The following is a 26,153-nucleotide window of genomic DNA, read 5'->3' as shown; positions in this document are numbered from 1 at the left end:
TGACACTGACACCTGCAGGGCTCAGGGTGTGCACTGGGACACCTGCCTGGGGAGTGATCAATGGAACACACAGTAATGACAAAAGCAAATTTATTTTCCATCAGAGCCAGTACTTGACGTGTTCACAGCCTTGAGGATAAATTTGCTCTGTAATTCTGGGAGCATGGAAGGAGCTGTCTGTCACCTCACACCCTCTAAAGTTCATACAAGAAAAAATGTTCTAGTCGCTCTAGCAAGTATATATTGCTTTTCTCTTCAATATGCAAGAGACAAAGGAAAAGTTTTAAAACCATGAACAGATATTTACACTCTCCAAAATGCTACTACTATCAAGACTGGAATACTGCTCTGCTTTTCCTCAAAAACAGTGTTTGCACTTGGAAATTCAACAGCAGTGACTCCCTTATTATTCTACTTTGTGATACTCATGTGGAGTAACTTGTATAAGTGTCTCTTGAAATATGAAAATAAACACAATTTAAAGGTAATGTTCTCTGAGACTGTCCAGAACTCCCTTATAACTGAATTCAAGGTATGTTCAAGCCACTGCAACCTTCACCCAATGCTGTCCATCCAGTTCCACTCAGGTGATTCCACATAAAGTCTGAACCAGTACTTTCCTAGAAACCATCAACATTCTTAAAACCCAAGGATCCACTTCAATCTGAACTGCAGACACTGGTGTTACTCCAGTGTTGTCAGAAGACCACGCAGCCAATCCTACTACTTTTACAATGTACATTAACAAACCCTTCAAAGTGCAGCAGCTCATCAACACTGTCACTGTGGCACCACTTCAGAGGTGTTACAACCCACTTGCATCTGGATTTCTCAGCCCATTTCCAGGCTGGCAACCCTGACATTTCACTAGAGAATACCAAGTATGTGATCTTAGCCACGGAAGAGTGGAAATGTCTGCTGGTATGAGCCTTGTTGCAATAAAGTGGGTCAGCTACAAGATCAAAAGAATGTCTGTCATCAACACTATCAAAACAGATTTCAAGAACATTATTAACACTTACTTACAACTTATCAAGCAATAAATTACTGCTGCACCAAACAGTCCAAAGGGGAAGCATTACATACGTTGTACAGTTATTTTTCTTTCATTTCTCCAGGTTTTCTGCTCTTTGATTTCCTATGAGGCGTGAGAGTGCAACTCCCAAGGTGAAAATTCTATCAGTAAAAATACTGCTCATGTTTTAATGGTATTTCATAATATTTACTTTAAACCCACTTTTGTTTCAAAAGGCCTTAGAAGAGTCAACCTATTTATAAATATGGATAATGGAGAATATTTCTGTAAGCTGAAATCAGTGTTCAAGCATGATTCCTCCATGTGTTAGACTCCAGCTCAAGAGCAGAGTGCAGCAATGATAAAAGATAAGAAACAGCTCAAATACTTCAGCTGAGATTTAAAAAAGAAATTGAACCATTTTTCTGCTTTAAAAGCAATGGAAATAAATACAAGTACTCATTGTATTTTCTTTCTAAGTTCTAGAGGGTTGGTTCAACTGAACCTCTGTAGCTCCAGGAATGGTTCTTCATCTTAAAAAAGAGAATTCCTGATTTGGAACTTCAAGTAATTGATAAAACTAAATTTGCTACTAAATTAGGCTAAAATGATGTTATATCTTTTAGACTTTCCATTCTGAATAGTGACAAACTCTAAAACACTTTAGTACGACATGAATGCAGGAAAAATTTTGGACCACAAATATTAAACTACAGGAAAAAAAAATTCTCATGAAGGTCTTTAAGTGTGAATTTCACACTTTTTCCCTGATTTTTTTCAAGCATCTACACCGGTTGAGTAATTTGGACACAACACCTAAAGACACAACAAACCAAACAATGTATATTATATGCCTTTTATTAGGAATTTTAATTCAGAAACTGGGTGTCAACCTATTTAGGAAATAAATAGAGTCAGCTGCCACATCATCACAAGATCAGTCTGATCCACCCACAATTCAATCCTTTTTCCAAAGATTTTATATATTCCTTTGCTATAACCTACTTTCACACAGGAACAAAAATATAACTATTATTAATATATTTTTGTATAGACAGACAAAAAACTAGAAACAAAAATAATTAACAAAACCATGTCCCAACAGCTGCTCAGTGCCTGCAACTGTAAGCACAGACTGACACACACTGTTTGTTTTCAATGAATTAGCAGGAATTTATATTTAAGTGCTAGTGACCTTTACCAAACATTACTATTCCCAGACTCATTCAAGTTCAGTTCAAAGAAACAGGAAGCCTCAGCATCTTAAAGAAGCAGGTAGCTTTAATGTGAAAAAAGCTGTCACCCTCATTTTAATAGGAACAATTTAATAAAGGAATCACTTACTTGCTGACTTCCTTATACTGTGCTATTTCCTCAATATAAAGGAGGTCGTGGAGCCGTGACTGATAGTTGGTCTTGGTCAATGATTTGTCCAGCACAGATTGTGTGAACAGCTGGTCAGCAGACAGAGGGATTTGGTATCTGGTGAGAAGGCTCTTCTCCAATTCAGTAGTTTCATTAGGCTCAAACTCGACAATAGTCTTAGACGTGGAATCCCAACGCTTGGCTGTGGTCAGGAGCTGTTGCCGTGCGTGCATCAGGTATTCAAGGTCTGCATGGACACAGCAGGTGTGGTTTGTTTTTATAAACCCCAGCTGGCTTGGTTTTACTTCCAAAAAAAACCAAACAAAACCCACTAGTAAAAGCAATCCCCTCAGAAATACCTAAAGAGAGGCAGAGTCTCCTCTGCCCACAACACCTTTAGGGAAGCTCACTGCTGGTATTTCCTATCCCCACTTTTCAGGTGTGCAGAGAGCAAGCAGGCTCTCCAAGAGTATCAGAAAATAAAACATTCTACAGATGGCAATTAGAATTAATAAAGACAAAAAAGTGCTTTTATTTAAATAATCACCAACAGCTTTGAAGGACATGGCACTGCAACATGCATTAAAACCCAACTGCAACATCCTCACATCTCAAAACCATTCAACAGTGAGGAACCCTACAATACATATTGTAAAATTTAGAAGGTCATAAAAACCAGTTGATAAATCACCTGGTAAGGAATCATCACACTTGGAACACTGTGAAAGCCTTTTAAAAAGCTTTACAGCCCCCTAATTTGTGTGTGGTGCAGACAGTTACATGAAGCAGCTACTTTACTAAGCTAAACTTGGGAAATGGAACCTAACATGATATAAAACTAGAAAATTCAAAGGAAATTAATTTTTCAGCATTCCCTGGTTTCAGGGACTGCATAACTTAGATGAAAAAGAGAAGACCAAGCACTTGTCTACAGCCACCTAGAATATATCCAGTAATACCACAGAACCACTATGACAATAGTGAATCAGTTAAGAGAATTGCAGTTAAATTGCAGAGCTGAAAATATTTGGCATTTATAGTCAAGCTATGCTATCTTAATGTATAATCTCTGAGTAAGATTTAACATAGGTATCCAGGATATCACACCAACGCTGAAAATGTGCAAAAAAGACATTTTCAAATTCAAATTAAATGCTTAACATCATCTTGACTCTTTAGTCTAAATAAGAAAAAAACGCAGAATTTTAGCAAAAGAAATCTCCGTTCAGCTTGACTATGACTACAGGAACATGGCTTATCTTACTCACTGATCTCATGTGTTCACTAAGAAGACACATTTAAATATATCCCTCAAGCCTGAATCATATCAGTAGCTACAGTTGCACAGCAAGAAAAAGTCCAAGTTTGTGTGGTTTGTGTGTCTGAAATAACATCACCATAAAATGAAGCTTTCTCTGCTACAAATCACACCTCAGATCCCAAAAGCTCAGTAATTATGCTGGGACTGACTCCTTCCTTGCTGGAACAACAGCCATTTAATTCCCAGCACTGGAGAGGCTTTCCCTGGAAGCTTGACATAAACAGTTCCTGGCACAGATTGCACATACAGTGACACTTTCTTAAAGAGCAGTTAGTACATAATCAGTGCACAGAAAACTTCCTACAGCTCCCTTTTTCTGCTGTAAATAAAGATTTCAAAATGCAGAATGGAGCCTCCTCTATTAAAATATTTTAATGTTGACCTTTCATTCCTGCCTAAACAGCTCAACAGGGCCCTGAATTACAGGCAAACATAGAGACCTAGGGCATCTTTCTGTTAGAAAAGCATTTTCAGAAGATCTCAATTAATATATATATCAAGAAGTAAAAGAAATTATGGAATTGAACAGAACCAATGTTGTTATCCCTTTCCCATTACACACCTCTAAGATTACAGAGCAAAAAGCCCAGGATTGTGTAGTTACAATTATCTGTAAAGCTCTTAACACTCTTTCCATTTGAAATAAGTCTTAGTGCTGACCTGCCTGTCCCTGTGCTCACAGACAGGAACATATGCAGGAAATGCTGGGGTCTGCTACTTCCAACCTCATCCATCACCTCATCCATCACCTCCATGGGGAGCTCAGCTGGCTGCTCCTGGGATCCCTGTGCTCACAACTTGGTTTAAGGCCCCAGAGCACAGACTGGTTTGACAGGAACTCTGACTTTCATGGCTGGGTTCCCTTGATCTTCCCCAGGTTTACAAGGCAAGGACTGTTCTCCACAGGCTCAGTGGCTCAGGAAATCTGTGATTACCCCCATGGAGATCATGGAACAGCTCCCACTCCCTGGCAGAGCCACACCCTCTGTTCCCAGAGATGTTACGCCATGCACAGTCCCCTGCCCCTGGCTACAAGCACTTGGGTCATCTCAAAGATCATGATCTTTGGGATTTGCTATTTACAGCTTTGTTCCATGAGTGCTGCGAATGTTAATCTGTTACATGGAAATAAAGGCCAGGAATAGAGAACTCCTGTTTTCTCAGCTTCATCTTTTTTCTTTCTTTTTCCCTTTTCTTCTTCTTTCTGCTTAAATCTCAGTGCTACAATTCTGTTTCACTGGTGTTTTCATCTCTCAAATTTTCATTAAAAATTAAGATCCTGTATCCCACCCAGTGGCTTTCTGCCAAGTGATATAGTAACCTATATTTAGCTCTCTAACACCATAAATCAAAGTGCTTCCTTCTTTTTTTGCACCTCTTCAAACATCTTCCCTTTTCTTGACATTTTTCTCATACTGGAGTTATTACAGGTTTGAAATGAGAGACACAGATCAGTTTAAGAAACAGATTAAACACAGTAACTTGTAGCTCATTTTTTTACTTGAAAACACAAATATAGTTACACTTACTTTACATTATCAAAATTCATGTCAGCAGCAAATTATTGCGTTACAAGCCTATACTCAGCCTCTTGCCTTTGACAGTCCTAGTCAGGTATTACAAGTGAAGAAAAAAATACAAACCAACTTCTCAGATAGTCTGTTTTAATTACTGGGTTTATTACGCTGTGTATTCTTACACAGAAACACTTAATTTCTCTAACTACCTTTTCTGACATATTTAATGTTGTCATCAATATAAGAGTGTTTATAAAAATATAAACATGTTCTTATATAGGCAGAACTTCCAGTGCTGCACTCAGACACACACCAAACTAGAAATTCCCAGCACTTTATCATACTTAGGAGCCATGTCCTGACACAAAGTCATATTCCATTTATCTGCCTGATTTACACCTTCTGAAGCTTTTCCCTACTATTTCTATTCATATCTATGAAGAGCAGAACATACAGTACAAAACATTCATGAGCAGTTGACAGAGGTGCTGCTCTGCCCCAAACTGAGAAGGAAAGAGATGGCATGAAAGATCTCCACTATACAAAAAAATTTAAGTTTTAGTACATTACCTTCAGTTGAAGCAGCATCAATCATCACTCGTTGCATGAGGACTGGTTCTAATCCAAAGTCAAACACCACAGTTTGGCGAAAAGTCCCAAAGATTTCTGTGTTAAAGGCTATGCTGACTTTGTATATATAGTGATCTATCCCATTCTGGACCATCTTTCCTCCTATCCATTCCTGACAGTTCTCTGGAACTTCTTGTGATACCTGGGTAGTGCTGTCTCCAGCAGATATTGCAACGATACTAAAGTGTGGTCGATGGGCATCATAAAGCAATGCCACTCGATACAGCATTCTTGCAGGCTGGAAAAGAAATGCAAAGGCCGAAATACTGAAATTATTCCAGGAGCATCTTCACTTGCAATCAGATAAAGAAGGTTAATAAGAACTATCAGTTTCTCAGAGCAGGTACAGGTCCTGCCTGATTTCCAGAAATCTGGGCATTTGATACATAATCACTAGAGCTGCTGGGAAAAAAAGAGAGAGAAGGGATGGTGCTGGGAAGTTTCTCTATTTTAAGAATGATGCCACTGAAGTCTTAATTGCAAAAGGTTACGGGTTGCATTCTAGTTACTGCTACTGACTCATTTTCAAAAAATAAGTAGTCCTACCTTACATGTGAGAGCAAATGTCCATGTCTGGTGAGACTTTTTGGTGGTGACAGTTACCGAGAGCTCAGGATTATGTTCTACTCTCACTCCTTCTACACATTCACTAAGCTAGATTAAAAGAAAAAGAAGATAAATTAAACTTCTACAGGCAGTATCAAAACACAAACATTCAGGAAAAGGTAGCATTTTGTTTAATAGAAAGAGGGAAGAATGGTTTCCCAGACTGTGCAGGACTGATGCAAGTCCCACTCAGGAATTAATGTAAATATGTGCTAATGCAGAGACAAGCAAGCTAAATCTATCCGATCACTGTGTAAGTGAAGAACAGAACCATTTAGAGACAATTAACCACAAGACTTGATTTTCAATAAACAACTTAATTGTAAATGTTTAAAGTAGAACAGAATTTCATTTGGAAAATGGGATCTGTGATATAATGAGGCCTAAAAGAGCCCAGATCTCACGGACACCAACAAGACTATTGAGACAACAGGAAATGAGAATCAGGCTTTCTACTCATCAATGCATCTTGCATAAAGTCTGCTTTTTCCAGATTTTAATCAACAATAGATGGACTGAAAACTCCTTAGGGTCAGTGGTAAGTAGAGCTGGTCGAATGCCACAAAAAACGTTCTTTCTAATTCCAAAGAGCTGCTAACTTTGATCATATCCATATCCCACACTCGAACACTTTTGAATTATTTGGGGGATTGGCTGTTCTTCATACCAGTGCCTGCAGCTGCAAGCAAAGAAAGGAGCCGCACACAAGAATATTCCCCATTAAGCTGTGAAACCTTTATCATGTATTCTCCAGTTTAAGAAGTTTTGCCATCTAGTCAGGGGAACAGGAACAATACCATGGGACTTGCCTGACCCATTCTACGTTTGATATAGTGGATATGCAAAATGAACAAGATGTGATTAACCCACAAATCAGCCTAAGTCTCTTTGCAAGAAGACCTAGGGCAGGATGGAAAAGGGAGCAAACTGGTTGGACAATTTCTTGGTGAGGAGTGATTCGATCAGCTCTGATAGTCAGGGCCAAAACCAGGCTCATGTTAGTATTAAATATGAGTGCATAGAGAAGCAGGATATCTCCTTACCACTTTCTCAGGAGATAAGGAATTCATCCATTTCTCAATCAGGGTTTCCATGTAACTGCCCGAGCACTGCTTGTTCTCCTTCTGCTGTTTCAATCGGATCAAGCGGGACGCGTATCGCTTCTGCCATTCTGTCAGCTCTTCCTGGGAATGTGCTGAAGTACACTGGGCACCATACCTGCAGATCCCTTGCTCTAAAAATCTACAGAAAAAAATAGGAAAAACCATCACACCTTGAACTTTTTTGCCTCCAATTAAATAAAAAAAAATAAAAAATAGAAACTTATCAAAATATTACTTGTAAAGCCAGAAGAACATATGGACATTCTTTAAGTTTCTTTCATAAAACTAAAGGCAGTTTAGTCTATGTGAACTAATTTGAAAACTTCTATATTTATACAGCATTTTCTAAGAGGGGAAGCAGCTTCTCTCATTGCAGAGCACAGAAAAGTACATCAAATTTCTTAAAAAGACAGGGGATAGAAGTCTTAAGAAATTTCCAGCTTTAAAGAAAACAGAATCAAGTGTTTGTACAGCAATTAACACAAGGAGATCACAGAGCACCCCTAAAATGACTAGGCACTGCATTAATATGCACAAAGCCCCCTGTTAATCAAGGGCAAAGGAAAGATGTAGCATAATTTCTTCCAGTGATTACATTATTAGTTGATAAACACTCAATCAGTTCTTCCTGAAGCAACAGTGACATCACATGGTCCCTTCTACTAAGTACACCTACACAGAAACCTCTAGGAAAAGGTTTAATCCTCTTCTTTGGAAAGGGTGTATTCGTCTAAAAGGATCTATTCTTGCAGACACTAAGAATTTCTTAAAGAAATACATTTCCCACTTAGTGGCATGTGCTGATGCATCAAATTAATGCTATTCCAAAGGCCTGTACACAATTGAAGAATTCTAGTTCTCAGAATTTACTGCAAGTCTGGGCAAATGCCTGTATAACTTGGGAATTATTTTTATAATTTAACTTTGTATTAAAATTATAAACCACAAGGCAGTAGCTGCAGCCCCATCATTCTTCAAAACTGAAGCAATTAAAAAATAGATGACAAAATGAAAATTAAATAGGAGGAGAGGCTTAAGTTCTGAAGCTACCAGGAAAGCACTGGTTATGCAGAATAAAATTAGGCCAGAAGACTCTTTTGTTTGTTTGCCTGCTTGTTTTGCAAAAGGAGAATACAAAGAGTTAATACGAACACCAATTTTTTTTATTTCCACAGTACATGTGTTATATAATGTGAATTAAACTGTGAACTTTGAGCTGTGAGACAAAACCAAGCCACACCTGACTGTGACATGAAAACCTTGCAGCACAAGTACATCTAGGTCAAACTAGCATCAGTGGCTATAATTTGATTTAGCATACACTTTTCTTTTAAGAAATGTACTTTGAAAGTTTGCGTGCCCAAAATGTAAACAAAGTAAATATGATATATAACACCACGTCGCTAAAGCCCTTCTCAAGCTATGTTTCTTAATATATTTTAAATTAAAATGTTTTTCTTGGCAGTCAATTTCAGTATTCTTACTGTCAATTTTCCAATTCGCTACTGCATTAGAATGCTAAAGGACAATTATGATTTTCACTTCCTAAAGTAAATGGAGTGCAAGCATAAAAAACTGCTGACCTGTTCTTATAACCTACATAACAGATTTAAAATCAAGTGAGTTTCCTTTTCATTATTTAACAGGAAAGCATATTACTTTAAAATTTGTCATCATTATACAGGTTTTCCAAGATCCCATTGTTCATATTTTTAACGCTTTTTTTTCCCCTCAATTTTACTTTCTTATTTAATACCTCCTGCAATTCCATAGCTTCATTATCTAGAATAAATATGCTCCACTCCTACTGCTTTATGGCACACAGGGGAAAAATAAACCAGAGCTTCAAAAATTCATATTCAGTACCTGCAACTGCCTCCTCATAAGGAACTAAAATCTTCAGCCCCTGGTCAGAAGAATGCTGTTCACAGGGATTTGCTGAGCAAAGCACATCCTTCTCACTGGAAGGGTTAACAGTGAGCATAAAGCTCATTACAGCATCAGTGGAAAAATGTTTCAGAGCAATGGTAGGAAACATGGGATAGATGTTACCCAACAAAAGATCACCACAAGCTAAAAACTGTAAATATCTGCTTTTTTTTTAATTGCTGAATAAGCACCAGACACGATTAAGAGTCAAGAAGAGTTGCCAAGATTTAGCATCTCTAGAAAATCATGCCAAAAGTAGCTCAAAATCAGCAATTCAGTCATGTCATTTAAAAAGCAGGTCAGAGCTTTTGAAAATAATTTGCATTAGTTACATAAATGGCAGGATCAAGTGCATAATGATGATTCCTCCCCATATATATTAATACATTTTTATGTAGAGCAATGACAATTAACAACACAATATTGACCAGATGACTGGAAAAGACAAGGAGAAACACCAATACAGGCCATTGGATCTTCTCTGTGTATCTGAGTTTATGTGAAAGGAAAAATAATGAGATCTGATGGAAATTCTGGGGTTTTTACCTGAAGACAAAGCCCATCTACCAACAAAGTTCATTTATCAGCACTGTAACCTGACTGTGCTTCAGTCTGTTTACACTGCTGCCTGGGGAACTTTTCACACCTCTGAAATCATCCAAATTAGAAAAGTGAGGGGAGAAAGACAGATGCTGACTTGTCACTAGAAAAATGCCCCTCAAACTCCTGTATTACGAAAACTGAGTTAGTGATTCCACTCTAGAAACTGAAGTGCTGCAGTCAATTTCAGTATTGGATAAAGGTAAAGGATAAACTGACCCTTCCAAAAACCTGTGAACAGGTCAACTCCTGTTCTAACAGGCACCTTTGCTTTCCTGGCCCCTTACTCATCGTGTCAACAGGTAAATGAAAGGGAAACCATCCTGCTCCCTTGGAGGGGGTCAACATGAAGCAAAGAGTTTATCTTTTCCAGAGGGTGTGTTACCTTTTCCAGAGGGTCTATTACCTTTTCCAGAGGGTGTATTACCTTTTACAGACTGTGTGTTACCTTTTGCAGAGGGTGTATTACTTTTTCCAAAGGGTGTATTGCCTTTTCCAGAGTGTGTATTATCTTTTACAAAGTGTGTGTTACCTTTTACAGAGTGAATGTTACCTTTTCCAGTGGGTGTATTACCTTTTTCAGACTGTGTACTACCTTTTCCAGAGGGTGTATTGCCTTTTCCAGAGAGTGTATTGCCTTTTACAGACTGTGTATTACCTTTTCAGAGGGTGTATTACCTTTTACAGAGTGTGTATTCCTCACTGCTCGTGACGCCCCGGGGAGGGGGGCGGAAGTGCCAGCCATCCTGTGACCCTGCAGGACACAACCATGGTTATTTCACAATTCTCACTTTTCCAGTCAGACAGCAGCTGCTCAGGAATCCACATCTAAAGCATCAACCCAAGGTGGACCTGAACACAAGCAAAATTACCCACCCCTCCTCAAAACTGATTTACAATCCATGACACACTCATTTAGAGCAGAAGTCATGAAGGGGAATTTGAAGCCACCTGCAGAACAGGACAGGCTCTGATACAGCCCCCTGGTCAATAAACAGAAACTTCTGCCTCCAAATTCAGTCAGCACTGAGATAATTCTGCCTCATTGGGGCTCATCACAACAGTCAAGCCCGTTTTTTACTTTTTGCCTGCAATGCAGCGCTGAGCATTCAGCAGGATCCAAGTCTTCTCACTAGGAAATTATGTAGCTTTAAAATAGAGTTACATACCTTCCTCTAAATCTTCTACATGATATCCTGATGGTACTTTACCAGCTGCCTACAATTATATAAAAAAGCCCACAGTTACAAAGGAACACAAAACAATTTCATCAACTGCTGTCAAAATGGGTTTTAGAACAACTATTAAAAAATATCAATCATAAGTTGAAATTACTTCCAGTCACAAACCCTGCTGATAACAGGGATTCTGATAATAACAGGAATTCTGACAGGAACACCAAGTCAACTGGTTAGAAAAAACTTTCATAGATTTTTAGAAGACCAAATTCCACCCTGCAATCAACGTGGACTGCAGTGAATTTCTAAAACACCAAAAACTAAACTGCATTGATAAGTCTTTCAGCTTTCAATCTACATCAAAATAAAAGCTCAAATAAATAACTAAGCATAAGGAAAAAAATGAAAGTGGGACAATTAATTCAGCAGATCTGAGAGCTTGACCTCCAGTACAAAACAAAACAAAACAAAACAAAACAAAAAAAAAAAAAAAAAAAAAAAAAAAAAAAAAAAAAAAAAAAAAAAAAAGGTGATTGAGAAGGTATTTATATAATTTAAAATTTTCTGAAGTCATGTTTATTACTTCAGACTAATTTCCAAGAGAGAAAAATGCAATAGATAAATAAATAAATAAACACTGCATATCTAAATGCTTGGAATTCTTTCTACTTGCTACTTCAGGAATCAACAACCTATTAGCATCATTTTTTATTTTTATTTTCTCATACATCCTGCAAGATTGTGATGAAAAGTTTCTGAAGAGGTTGGTGGGTAAAGACCAGAAACAATAATTTTTGAACCAGTCTGCTCCCAGTGAGACTGGATCTCCTGGGACACAGGGAAAGCAGCCCTTCAGCTGCTTCAGGTACTGCTTATTATTTTCCCAATAATATCGTCATTATTACCTCTGTTTCAGCAAGAAGTGTTTTCAGTCGTGTGAGATCTTTAGTTACCATCCCGTTCTGGGGATAGAAAGAATATTAATTACTGAACACATAAACCTTCATTATGTGCATTAAACCACAGCAACCAAGTTCATTTCCCCCTCAACACCATGAGAAGGAAAAATGAGTTTGACTTACAACACCAATTTTAAATGACACTAAATAAAACTGAGTAAACATTGTGGCAAAAAAGGGAATTTTACACTGGACAAAATCAGCACTAGACTTACAGCAAGTATCAGTACAGGACAATTCAGGAAAGAACCATATTAAGAGGAACTTGAGGAAAAAATATACCACGGTTACTGCACCACTTCAGCTCTGAAGAATTAATATAACAATCTTTCACTGCTGTTGCAGTGATGGATTCATTTCTTTTTAAGGATCTACTTTACAGATCACTCCATAACTATTCCTGCTCTGATGGAGACTGTGTAATTTTTGGAGTTTTCCCTCAAAAGCAAAGATTAGCTGTGTGACTAACTGCATAGTCAAGTACAACTGAAATAAAAATCTTTCAAAACTGATTTTCTGTTAAACACATAGGTATTTGTAACAATTTCACACTCTTATAAGCCAAAACTTTGATTAAAGGAACCCAGACCTGTGGGGTTTATTTCAATAATCTCTTGCAGAAATTTAATTAAGTGCTACTACATTTGTTAGACTTCTCCACATCCTGACTGCGCTACTGAGCAGGAGAAATTACTCTTTGCTGAAAACTTACACACTTAACAATCCTCACACTTCGGCTTTTTCCAAAACGATTTCTCACTTTTTCAGTAGAAAGCTGAAAATTCTGAAAATTGAACTTGTTGAGTTTAAATATATTAGAGTTAAAAAATGTTACCAAGAATTATTCTCTTAAATCACTGGGGAGGAAACTGGATGGATTCCAACTCTTCAATAAATTCATTCCAAAACTTTGTTTCACTTCTTCTTTCAGACAATGACACAGTCAGTAAATCAGCTGCTGATTTTAATATTCCTCCTGAAAACAACTATGTCTAACAACCTAAAGCTTGTAAAAACCTCTCAAACCCTGCTTTGGGATGACACTCTGGAACTCTATACAAAGGTACCTTTATTTGCACAACAACAGCTCAAAACAAGGGCACTCCACATTCCCTGCAAATAAGACTATTTTACTAACTTTTCCTGAAGGCAAGTTTCCTTCAACCTCACCAGGAATTTTTCAATGAAACATTTTTTCATTAGAACACAGCTAAACAAAGAAAAGGAAAAAAAAAAAAAAAAAAAAAAAAAAAACCACACCACAACAACAACAAAAACCTTTCTTTATGTAAAAATAGCCAGTGGCCGGGGGAGGGGAAGGGAATTCAGGATACAGGCCAGACAGACAAACAGAACTCTCAAAAACCAACCTCCTGATTCAGTTAAGCACCAAGATACAGGAGACAGGATCTAATCTCAAGGTAAGAGGTTCTCCTGCAAGTTTCTGATGTCACACATTCCCCTCAGTCTGACCAAGCTATGACCATGTTTCTGGGTGTATTAAGACCAACAGTTCATGCTGATGAACTGCCTATTTAACCCAGATTACAGAAATTAAAAGGACACTAGAGACTTACATATGTTCCTAATTTCCCCTTATAAGCAGTCACATAAAAGTCAGAAGTTACTTATATGTCAGGGTTAAAAGCATCTTTAAAAGTTTTAACAGTTCAAGGGTAAAATAGAAGCTTTGAACTCAAACCTTTATCTTTATCTTGAAATGCAAAGCTTTTTGTCTTTTCCTGAAAAGCTTTTTATGCTGTCTTACAACTTATCATGAGCCAGTTATTTGAAAGTCCAATCAATATTTTTTCTGCTTTAATGGACAGAATTCCTGAAGTCCATACAAAATGGGGTCAGGTACAATTTAGAATAAGCAAGCAAAAGTTTGAGATTTATATTATTCTTTTAAACCGCACAAATATGCAAATTGATTTTACATTCCCTGAGGATTCAGGGCCAACGACGAAAAAAACTTTTCAAAATCACAACAACTCTGAAACACTGGTTATGCAACAACTTGGCATCCTGCTGATATATGTGTGCCCATATATTTATCTTTTCCACACAAATCATTTCGGTTGCAACCTGCCAGTGGAACATATTGTCAGAAGTTTGTTATTAAACAGATTTTTTAAAAAGAAGGAAGTACAAAGCTGGAGTTTTTTTAAACCATGTAGATTGCAGCAAACCCACTTACCAGTGATTCCCCCATCAGTGATTTGGAAAGAACATTAGAGACAACTTGCAGCTTCCCTTTGAGATGCATGCAGCAGAGCACTGCCCGGAGAGATCCATCGCCCTTTGCCAGCCCCTCTCCCAGCACTGCAACACAAATCAGCCACTATTACCCTCAGCACACCATCCATTTAAGTCAAATATACGGTTTTCCTTCCCCCTCAACAAGAAAGCAAAGTCTGAAACTCAGGTTAAATCCATGGCTTGTTGGGTGTAAATTAAGTATCATGTGCTGTTGTCTAATATTAACTTGAAGCTTGTCTCCCACCAGCTAATAAATGCTGCACATGAGCTCAAAAAAGGTTGTCATGTTTACATGACATGCTAAAATAGACATAAATTAAATATGGGAAGGGTAAATTCAAATAGCTGACACAGACACAAAGGACCTCCTCTCACAGAAAGGGCAAAAAAGAAATAGCAACCAACAACCTCTCAGTAACACAAACATGCTCAGGAAGATCCATTCATGCTCACAAAACACATGCCCTGTCGTTTCCAAAAATAGCCAACCTCCTCATGGGCAATTCCTGCTCCTCTAAAAGGGCTTTTATTCACTTATGCTGCAAAGTGTGGCATATAGGAACGATTGTCTGAGCCCAAAAATTTACAGGCTCCCTGTAACAGAAAACTTTCTCAATAGTTCCTAGCACAGGATCAGCAGCAAGCAGTGCCAAACAGACACTTTGTGAACACTTCCAGCAGGGACAGGATTTATTTCACGATACAGACGTGCTTCAGACAAGCTGCAACAACACTTAATCACACGTATTACCTGTCCAAAAAACGAAATGCCAGAGTGACTAAAAAGCTTAGCAAGCTAAGTGTGTGAATTGAAAAGAAGGCTGGACAGTTGTTTAAAATTAAGGAATTATAAAATAACTGTTATTGCAGGCAACATCAACATCTGTGTTTATACTGCTACTCATGCAGATGCAAACAGCCCCTCAGTGCTAACAGGAATTTCACATTCACAACAACTTCAGGATTACATTTTAGAATAATAAATCAAAACTGCTCACTCAACAGACGTTCACTTCGTTAACAGAAATTGCATGAAAGACTCAATAAATAAACAGTCCCACAAAACATTTAAATAAGAACAACAAGGCATCTCTTCAAACTGCAATGGTAACTAAATCCGTTTTTATAAAGTGCCTCAAAGATTAGTCTGAATTCACCACTCTGATAGTAGAGACTACATTGCCAAAAATAGAACTTGCTTCCCAAATCAGAAGCAGAAGCACCAAAAATAGCTTTAACATGTCTGACAGTTTGCTATTTTAATCTCAAAGTTTAAATCTCCAATTATTTTATTTCATATCACTATCCGCATGGTACCACCAAGCTAAAACATACAGTTGCACATAAAAACTGGCAACACATTAACCTCTCTTCTGAAAGATTTGTGGAATAATTTAAGAGATTTTAAGTTATCACCATTTCCTGTAACACTGCAAGCAGCATACAATAAAAAACATGTATTTCTCCAGCTATTCAGAATACACTGATTATTCAGGTTCAAGTAAAACCATCACAGCTGTGCAACATGTCAAGTCTTGTAAAAAGGCAGAACAGCAGCTTGAGTAAAGCTTTGCCCATTATAAAAAGCCTCTGAGTATCAAGGAGTGTATCAAGTAGTCCATACTAAAGTTGTTTCTTCCCAACAATAATTCAAACATAAAACCAAAACTGGGATTGTAAATGCAAATACTCTAAATGTCAGGAACTGGGCTACAATTGATAACCACACACAACCAAATCATCCCTTCATATAGTCATAAAAATATGGTATGCATGTATATATGTGTATATATGGATATAAATACATACACAATATTTTTATATACATAAATAAATATGGCATTAGTAAGTTCAAAAATGTCCTCAGTTTTAGATCTGAAAAACAGTATGTGCAGAATATGCTGGCATGAATAAAGTAAATTAACATTCACCTGCATGCTATTTCTTTGTTAACTAATATACATTTAAAGGCTGTTTTTTCTACTTAATTTTAAAAAAGAAAATAGAGATCAATGATCCTGTTCCACCCACTTCTATGCCTGCCCAGTGAGAGATGACAAGCAGTTACCATGACAGTTCCTTCGAGACACTGATGACTGACACACACACCAAGAAAAAGTTCCAGAGATGAAAGTAACCCCTGTCCCCTCTGACAAACCCATCAGAGCTCACTGATGAGAACACTGTTCATTAAAAACAGCATTCTCCCTCCTACCTCCTTTAACCATCATTCAGCTTTCCATATGTCTCTCGCTTTTATTTCCCATCATGAAAGACAACTCTGAAGTTAGAATATTACACCCCTATAGCATACATCAATAAGGTAAAAGAATTATTTTAAATATTGCAGACTATTTCAAGAATGGTACTGATTAAGCAACAAACAGGCTTTTTTAAGATATTAAACTCCAATTTTACACCTACAGAAAGCAAGTTTATTTTTCTTAGTCAATTTTTATGGACCTTTACAAGCAAGCTGCAGAGCCCCACAAATTCTCGAAAATATGACTTGACTATCAGTGAAGACCCATTAAAAAACCCCAAAATAAAATCCACAAACTCAGAAAGGAACAATTTAAAGATTATCATTGCTAGCATAGGAATGTCAGGAGAGTAGATCACAGACTGTGTAACAAAACTGTGACCTGAAAAAAATTCCTTTAACATTCAGGAGCAGTCAAAGAATTAAAACCAAAAGGTGGGATCTACCCACCTTTTCTTTCCAAATCTAACTGATAAACTCTGTTCCAACACTTCCCAAACTCAGTGAGTCCTCAGTGAATTCTGAATAATTTGCATTATAGATGAACAGCAGAGGATTAGGAAAGATGGTTAATTCCTTCAAAAATACCCAAACTGAACAAGTGACACATGAAAGGTTCAACTTCAATGTGACACACTGGGGAGCTTTAACAAACGTGCATCATCTTGATTTTCTCTGAGCTGAGTCCCAAATGCAAACCAAAATATCCACCATGTCCCTGGGAAGAAAGGCGGAACAATCAGCTGTCTTTGTGTCTCCGTCTTTGTGAGACTCCCAACATCATCAACTCTTCCTATATTTGTACACTAAAATAACTATTAAATAGCACCACTGAGCCAAAGACAGGTATTTGAGTCCTGGTTACTTGAGTAAGAGATGAAAAATAGTGAGATCTCTCTTTAAGGGAAAAAAAAAAAAAGGAGGGGGAAAATAGCAGAAAAAGTATTATAAAGCAGATACATAATTTTAATTAGGAAAAAAACACTGTTAGCAAACTAACAAATCTGGGCATCCGTTTTAAAAATTCAGACAACTGACTGCAATTCATAACACTATGTAATAAAAAAAAAAGAAATAAGCATACCATGCCTACAGTCTTCATCTGCTTGCCCATACTTTTTCTGAAAGGTAAAACATGAAAAGTTTAAAAATAGCATTATTCCAGTTAGAATAAACAACTACATGCTTGAATTACAAGTTTTTTAAAACTTTTTAGAAATCATTACCTTGTCTTTTCCTGGGTGGAACATGTAAAGAACATAAGTCACATGTCAATTATAATATAATTAATTCTTAGAATGCTGACTTTTTTCTCAATTCTCAGTTAATTCCTAAAATGCTGACATTTTCTCAAATTCTCAGCATGTGAACATTTTAAAAGAGGAGCCTGAATGGTCAAACGTGTGTTATATGTTTGTGGGTGACTCACAATACCTAGGAAAAAATATAAAATTTAACTTTCAAGACATTGTTTATTTTTTAATCTTGCACTAATATAATTATGTTGAAATTTTAAGATATGCACATTATTTAATTCTGTCTTTTCAGTAGTGATTTGAAATATTATTTTGCTTAATAAAACAACAAGGAAAATTTGGATTGTTTTCCTCATTTAAGATTTTAGGTATCTATGTAATTCAAGTCTTTAATAGGAAGGTTTTGATCTCGAGTATTTTTCCAAAGTCCCTGCAGACTCACTGCAACAATATCACTATGATGAACATCCAGATAGGTGCTTCAGAGGATTTTCAAAGAGTGATGTCAGAAATGTATTAAATAATCCAAGCACCAATCTGCATATTGGCTTACAGAAATAATTTTGAGAGGTCAAGTCTGTGGTAACACAACTTCTGTTAGAAAAACCAACCTCACTTATTTGTAAATCTCTTCCCCTGAGGAACCATAAGGAACTTCATTTAAGAAGTTTCCCAATTCTTGCTTTGCACACTGAATAGTCCAATCCAGCTATTTATTTGAAGAATGTTTAAAAACACTCCCTTAATCAGATGGGACAGATTTGTATTAAAGCTGCCCAGCAAAGTGTTGTGACTTGGCCAAACTTTTTCCACCTGGCTACTCAATACATGAAGATTTGGAGTGGACAAGACCACTGTAAATCTGTGATAGCATTTCAGAAGAGTAAGAAAAAGCAGATTGCAGGTTTATTCTTAAGCACTGAAATGTCCTTTAAGAAACTGTAGTTCTGATGTTTTAAAGGAAGGACACAACTTTGGCAATGGGGTCATCTGTAATTCAGGGTGATGCCTCTTGCTTTACATTTACACACCTTTATAAGGCCCATTTTCACCTTTCCACTAAATATTTGCCAGAGTCTAAAAGTTACATCTTTCACCAGACATGCTCTAGCCTAGCCCTGGAAAGCTGGGATTAAGCATTAAAAGACTAATTTAGCAAACAGAGCTAAAGCAGCTATGAACTAGCTACCTAGATTCTGGCATTTCTTAACTTTGTTCCTTGAGTGTTTTTATTTGCAGAAACTTTAATTTCATGCTTCTAAAAGATAAGGTAATTGGTATGTAATTCAGCATATGTGCCCTAAACCCAGCTATTTTGCCTTCCTGGAATATATATAAATATATATATATATATATATATATATAAATGTTTGAAGTATTTTTCCTTATTTGTGTAGAAAACTGTGGTTGAGACCCAAACCAAGAGGAGGTTCCAGTCCTGAAAAATAAATGGATCAGGGAGAGCTACAATACAGAAGCCTCACAGATGCCACAGCAAGAGGGATTCTGTGGGCAGAGCAACATGCCAAAAATTCTGAGTTGCATTTAAATCTTGACAATACAAGATATTTGACTTTTCTTTTCCAGTTCACTAGATACTATAAAGAGTCACACTCACAAGTTGTAAAAAGGAAGCAATTCTATACAGAAGAGTCTCGATTTTGATGCGGTCGAGTTCTGCCTGGCAGGGCTCCGGGAGGTGAGCTGGGGGGTACTGGCTGAGGGAAAGGAGAGCCTCTGTGCAATGCTTCACTGCCACTTCATAATCCTGCTGCTTAAGGGATTCACATGCTTGTTCACATGCCTTCTCTGGTCTTCTGTCTGCCATGACTCAGGGACAGAAATCCTAGAGCGGGGGCAGAGGGGACGATAAAACGTCGGTTAGCTGTGGAATGGCATTGACAACTTGCCAACCAACTTCCATTCCCATCTCAAGGTGCTGTATCACATCCCCCTCGTGCTATGCCAGTCACATTTCCTAAACCAAGCTTCTCACTAACTAATTTCTTCTATGCCAGTCACATTTCCTAAACCAAGCTTCTCACTAACTAATTTCTTCTATGCCAGTCACATTTCCTAAACCAAGCTTCTCACTAACTAATTTCTTCCCAGGCTTTTCTCCATCGCTCCCAGCTCTGTTTTGATTCTAATTCAAGAAGGTACTTGAAGCCCACGACTGATTTTAAGAATGTAAGCAGGGGTTTCAAATGTTAAAAGTCAGCAAGGATTTAAGCAGAGGCTTTTGGGTCTTCAATGGCAACACGACCTTTGCTTTGGAAGGAACACAACTCATCCCCTAAGGGCTGTCTCTGAGCCTGCAGCCATGAACTCCACAACACCTTCTCTTCCAAGCACTTCTCACCTACACTCGGGAGGAGGAGGAGATGTTTCCTCTGGGTGAATCACAACAAGGATGGACAAGGAAGGACAGGAAAGACCAGGAGGTCAACAGCAAACCAACCACTTGTTTCTTCCTTCTGCTGCTTTAGCTACATTCATGGCTGACAAAGTCTAGATACCCTTGCCACACCAACACCTTTAAAGGTGCAGAACTTCTGAAATAATTTTGAAGTAAATATTGGGGGAGGATTGAGACAGTTATTAAAAAAAAATCTATCCACAGACAGACATTATCTGACAACAAACTAAGACAAATGGTTATCCACATCTGAACCAGCAGCAGAAGAGAAAAGCACTTCTATAATCCCTGTCCACATTCCCCCTTCATTGACATATTTAAATGCATGATACATATCCCTAGAGACACTGTGCATTAAAGCTGACTTCACAAAAATGAGTTCTGATAACTGAAGGAGGGAAAATCTTAAGAGTTCTCAATTTTGCTTTTAGCAAGCAGCATATTGTCAATATTTGTGATTAGAGATCAACTATTAAAATTGTCTCAAATACTTCTAGTCCACTTTAAAAATTCACAGTTAAAAGCTTTCTTTATACTTGGTATTTTCAGATTTTCAACAAAAGGTAAAGTAACTTCAAGAATTTAAAGTCAAATAAATGCATTTTCCTCATATGAAAAACAATCATTACCGCACTTTTCCCATTAACAGCTGCCTAAGCCAACATCCAGAAGAAATGTAAAGTGTTTTCATATATTGCACAACATCGGGACCTATGTGTTCCCTTCTATTCTTAAATTTCCATTCAGTATCAAAATAATTACATAAAGGAACACTAATTTTTCAGGACTTAAAACAGCTTTCTTTTTACAACACTGATATAAAAATTTCTCATATACAACAACAAAAAAATCTTCTCTAAAATGAAGGACCATAAGCATGAATATTTTGCAGTTATCTGGGTACAAATCTGTGATGTGTGCCTCTTTCTTAGTAACAGCCTCGCAAAATATTACCTCATTCATCCAGATATTTCTTTTTCTGCTAAAAATAAGTCACCATTTTCAAACAATAGGAACAGGCAAGCAGGTTTTGCATTTCCATACATATGAGTAAATTCATTCATGAGGTAATTCTATTAAGGATTCTGCTGGATCACTTAAGCACATATTTTCAATTACATAAATGTTAGGTATTCTTAAGCTGTGTATGCAAGGATCTTTTCTAGATACAGCTAAAAATTGCACTGGTTTCCACTGCACTACCATTTTAGGCCACTGTGTATTTCACAAATCTAAGATCTGCTTCCACAGTGACACAACAGTTAATTGATGTTTTTCTCATGTACATTCTGTTTTCCTCCTAAGGGACTGAAAACAGAGGACTCCATGAACTCTGCTGTACTTTTGATTTCCTCACTTCCTGGCTGACATATAACCAAAATTCCTTTGACCAAAAGGCTGAGCAGAGCTTCTGTGTGTTTATTCCCCAAGAGCTGATTAAACACAGATCCCATCCTAAGTGACCTGGCCAGCACAGCTGACAGATTTGAAAGCCCTTCTCCTCCAACGAGGCACCACGTAAGAGACAAAGATGTTCCTTATCAATTGCTTTCTGCTGACTGGTTGGAGAAATACAGAACTCATCTGTTTCAGAAGCTGGATTTTACACACACAGCAGTGCCCACACAATTTCTTTGGTCAGTTTGAAGACTCCAGAGCATTTCAGAGGATATAACTGACCCTGAGCAAAATCCTGTGAATTAAGCGGAAGCAAGAGCAGTAAGGTAAACAAGTAAGCTGTTGGATAACTGGCTAAACTGAGTCACACTAATGCTATTTCAGAGTGTAAAAAAATCCAAATCTGAAATCACAGTGCAAGGGACACACTGATAGATAAGGAGCCACTGCAATGTAATTTGTTTGTAAAAAAATCAAATTATAACAAACAAAACCAATATATGGACAACATATGGAAAATGATGCACTCAGGCTCTCAGATTTCATTTCAATCCCATCCACAGCCATTCATGCAGACTCGAACATGCACATTTATTAGGTATTTGTACCATCTATTTCAAACTTCAACCCAAGTGCTCTAGACTGTTCCTTGGAGACTCCTGACTTTGTCTGCTGACTTCAGAAACCTTTGTTCCTAGTTTTGGTACCTGAAATCAGCAACTGAGACTTGTGAATGTGAATTACAACCACCATTTCTTAAAATCTAGTCTGTTGAAGTACCTGACTTAACTACATTTGAAATCATTCAGAGCAGTTCCTAAATCCCAGCAGGACCAGGAATGTGACTGTTCCTCTCTGCTGGGCACTGCTGATGCCTCACCTCAGGTCCAGTGTCCAGGTCTGGGCTCCGCCCTTCAAGAAGGACATTAACCCAAAGAGGGAACAGAGCTGGGGAAGGGGCTGGAGCACCAGGGTGAGGAGCAGCTGAGGGAGCTGTTGGGGCTCAGCCTGGAGAAAAGGAGGCTCAGGGGGGACCTTCTCAATCCCTACAATTGTCTCAAAGGAGGTTGTGGGTTGGGCTCTGCTCCCTGGGAACGAGTGACAGGACAAGCGGAAATGGCCTCAAGCTGCACCAAGAGAGGTCTAGGTTGGATATGAAGAAAAAATTTCTTCACTGGAAGAGTGGCTAAGCACTGGAACGGGCTACTCAGGGAAGTGATGGAATTACCATCCCTGGAAGTGCCCAAAATACAAGTGCACTTCACAATATAGTTTAGGGGGCACAGTGGTATTTGGTCAAAGGCTGGACTCAATGTTCAAGGTCTTCTCCAAACTTAAAGTATTCATGGAATCATTAACAGCCAAGGAGTGAAGGTACTTGTTACAAGAAATTTCAGTTCTTCAGATCTTTATTTTCAAGATTTCGGGCATAAAATTGCAATTTTTACGTTGGCTCTAAGAGTGGAATTTATTACAGATTAGAACCGAAAGCTGAAGTGTCACAAGGCCTGTGCTATATTCCCAACTCTCTTTGCAAAACTGAGCAAATTACTTATGAGCTTCACTTCTGCAAAACTGAAATTAAAATACTAACATGTAACAGAATAAACATCAGGATTATCCATTTTCTCAAGGAGACCTGGAAAACCATATGCCAGAAGAGTTCTAAATTCAATTCTGAGGAATAATTTATCCTCTAGTGAAGTTTAACACATCTTCAAAATATTGAAGAACCACTAAAGAGGCATATTCCTACCACCTAGTGTTGTATATCTAAAACAGGTGGACATACCTAAGAAATTATATATATAAATATATAATCTGGCCTCATACTTTGTACCACGAAAAAACTCCTGCCCTTAAGGAGAAGAGAACTTACTGAACTTGCATTTCATTGAATGCCAAGTTGTACTCAGCTTATCTTCCACAAAATATTATTTCACAGTCCTGGTTAGTTCCAACTGGTGTAACTTAAACCTTGGTGGCTTTTACAACTAACCATGACTTTTTTTTTTTTTTCCCCTCCCCTACAACTAATGACTTTCAGGCTCAAAATTCCTAATGAGCATTCCACCTTCTTGCCAAAGGGGTTTTGTAAGCAAACATGAAAAGAGTAACTAAAATCCCATCTCCAAATAAAGCTGCAGATTTCCCCTCCAGAGCTGCAGAGGGGGCTGGGAAAGGCAGAAGGGACAGCTTGAGGAGGAAGAGTGATAAACAACGTGATCCACACAGTCATTTATTTCCAAGTAAACACTACGCCTGCTTGGTGCACAGGAGGCTCTGAAGAACTACTCCACAGTCTGATGAGTCCAACTTCAAATTAAAATCGATGTAGGAGGAGAGAACATCATGAACTAAAATTCCAGCGTTTCACAGCAGTTTAACTCATAACTGTGCACTTCCACGCTCCACATCTTTCTGACGTGTTTCACGGAATCAAAGGGTCCATACACTAAGATAATAATAAGTTAAAGCATGTGACAGTTCCTCAAAAAATTTCAAACAGATGCTTTTTCAATTCACTGTAAAGCATCTAGCCAGATAACTCTCGCTGTACTTCATAAACAAACAGATTAGAGGGCACAATGCTGTTCCTATTAATGTTACTGGCAAAATTCCCAATGTCTGCCAAGACAGAAGGATCAGATCCAAGGTCTCGCATGCCAAGCTGACAAACAGTAGACAAGTCAGTAAATATTTGCATATTTTAACCAAACATTAACATCTCTTGTAAAGATTTATGCTAAAGCAATGATGTTCAACTTGCAGTCCTACAGTGAGACTGGTAGGGATTTACTGTCAATTGAATTTACTTCAAGAGCCACATCCTGGGAATCGCAGAGTGAAGCAAATGAATGAGACCCATTGCCATGGGGAACACGCAGGGGAAGAGCCTCTCCAGCTGCCTCCCATTACAATCCATAACCCTTCAAACAGTTCTGCTGAGGGAAATAAGCACAAAATATTCCTTGCCAAGGCCATTGAGCCGTGTCCTCCTGTTAGCAGCTCGTTGTCCTGCGGGAAGGGAAAGCAGGAGATGGATTTGCCCTCCCATTACCTATTGCAGTCAGGCTGGCACAGGCTCTGAGAGAGCAGGGCAGGAATTCTACTCAGCCTGCCCCTCTCTACAGAAATGCAAGCACTCGGTTTCCCAACCCTTTGGGATTTTTCAGCCCATCTCACAGACTGGAAAGGCTGGCCACCATACTGGGGAGAAGTTTTAAACATGTAATAAATTCAAGCAATACTCAAGAAAAGACAGCTGGTTTATCAGAACTTCCCAACAATTCGTTTTAAGAGCAAGAAGAGACCTACTGGATTCATTTACGAGGCTGGTTGCTCTGTCCTTCCTCAGTAACTTCTGAGCTTCAAGTCAATTGGAACTGAATTTCCCAGAAGTCTGAAGGGTCTTGAAGGTGCTGCAGGTTTCATGAAAAATGTGTAACAAGACAGATAACAGACCCAGGGAAAGGTTAAGTTATAACTCAGCCTCTTGTTGATACCAAGACATCAGTTACCCCATCAATTACTGCCACGTGCTGCCATTTACCATCAAGAGCTGTAGCAAAGTGTCACTCACCAGTGAAAGAAAAGTCTTATTTATTTTTCTTGCCCATAATAGTCAATGCCATAGGCTGCATTCATCAGTTTAACTGCTCCAGGAAACATCCAAGAGTCTCTAGGTTCACTAAAGCAGAGTTTCTAAACGTTTTAGACTGCAGATCCAAGCAGTCAAATCCTTTCTCAAGGCTGTTACTGGTAAACTGAGATGTAAGCAATTCACACATCAAAATTTTGTTATTTCCATCATATATCCAAGTAATATTTGGGAATTCACAAAGTTTGTATGGCTACAATCCCTGTGATTGATAGTTTCCCTCTCACTCAAAATTATCAAGAAAAAAGTGACACAATACTTTAGTTAATACAGGTATGGAAAGATCCAGGGTTTAATCTGAATTAATATATTGAATATGACATTAAAAAGTTGGCTACTGTGAACATGCCAACATTATAGTTAGAAATCATGGGCCACTGGAATTCAACTATCAAAACTCTGCAAACAAACTGCATTTCTCAGTCCACACACTAACATAGGGAAAAGTACATCTGTCCACTGTTGAATCATATTATAGAGCTGCTCTGGCATCTCCTGTGATCCCATCTTAAGGCATGCCTGCATCTCTACATGTCAATTGTTTTTCTATTATTACCAAATACCACTAAAATACCTTTAGACTAGTAAAATAAAATTAAATATCCATTTATTTTCCCTACCTATTGCGGTAAAATAACACAATCTTTCCTTGAGACAAAAAAATTAAATAA

The 26,153-nt window shown here is 37.9% G+C and overlaps 1 protein-coding gene across 6 annotated transcripts in view; it reads right to left on the bottom strand.

The window, feature by feature from the left end:
* HELZ (helicase with zinc finger) overlaps window positions 1-26,153 on the bottom strand; it is an 88,385-nt gene that overhangs the window by 50,121 nt on the left and 12,111 nt on the right. For 2 of the 6 annotated variants that reach the window (XM_083874907.1, XM_083874909.1), the window contains exons 2-11: window positions 19,623-19,850; window positions 17,833-17,869; window positions 14,424-14,548; window positions 12,170-12,226; window positions 11,256-11,304; window positions 10,765-10,840; window positions 7,498-7,696; window positions 6,395-6,502; window positions 5,789-6,086; window positions 2,360-2,627 (exon numbers count right to left, since the gene is read on the bottom strand). In XM_083874907.1, coding sequence (XP_083731033.1) covers window positions 2,360-2,627; window positions 5,789-6,086; window positions 6,395-6,502; window positions 7,498-7,696; window positions 10,765-10,840; window positions 11,256-11,304; window positions 12,170-12,226; window positions 14,424-14,548; window positions 17,833-17,869; window positions 19,623-19,832 — 1,427 coding nt within the window. In that variant the 5' untranslated portion in view covers window positions 19,833-19,850. Of the gene's footprint in view, window positions 1-2,359; window positions 2,628-5,788; window positions 6,087-6,394; window positions 6,503-7,497; window positions 7,697-10,764; window positions 10,841-11,255; window positions 11,305-12,169; window positions 12,227-14,423; window positions 14,549-17,832; window positions 17,870-19,622; window positions 19,851-25,139; window positions 25,244-26,153 lie in introns of all 6 variants that reach the window. The other 4 variants (XM_083874912.1, XM_083874910.1, XM_083874908.1 and 1 more) reach the window with 3 other exon arrangements.

Source organism: Zosterops lateralis, assembly GCF_965231275.1.
Source record: "Zosterops lateralis genome assembly, chromosome: 18".
NCBI lineage: Eukaryota > Metazoa > Chordata > Aves > Passeriformes > Zosteropidae > Zosterops > Zosterops lateralis.
Note: the sequence above shows the minus strand (reverse complement) of the source record. Positions and strands in the feature narration are given on the sequence as shown.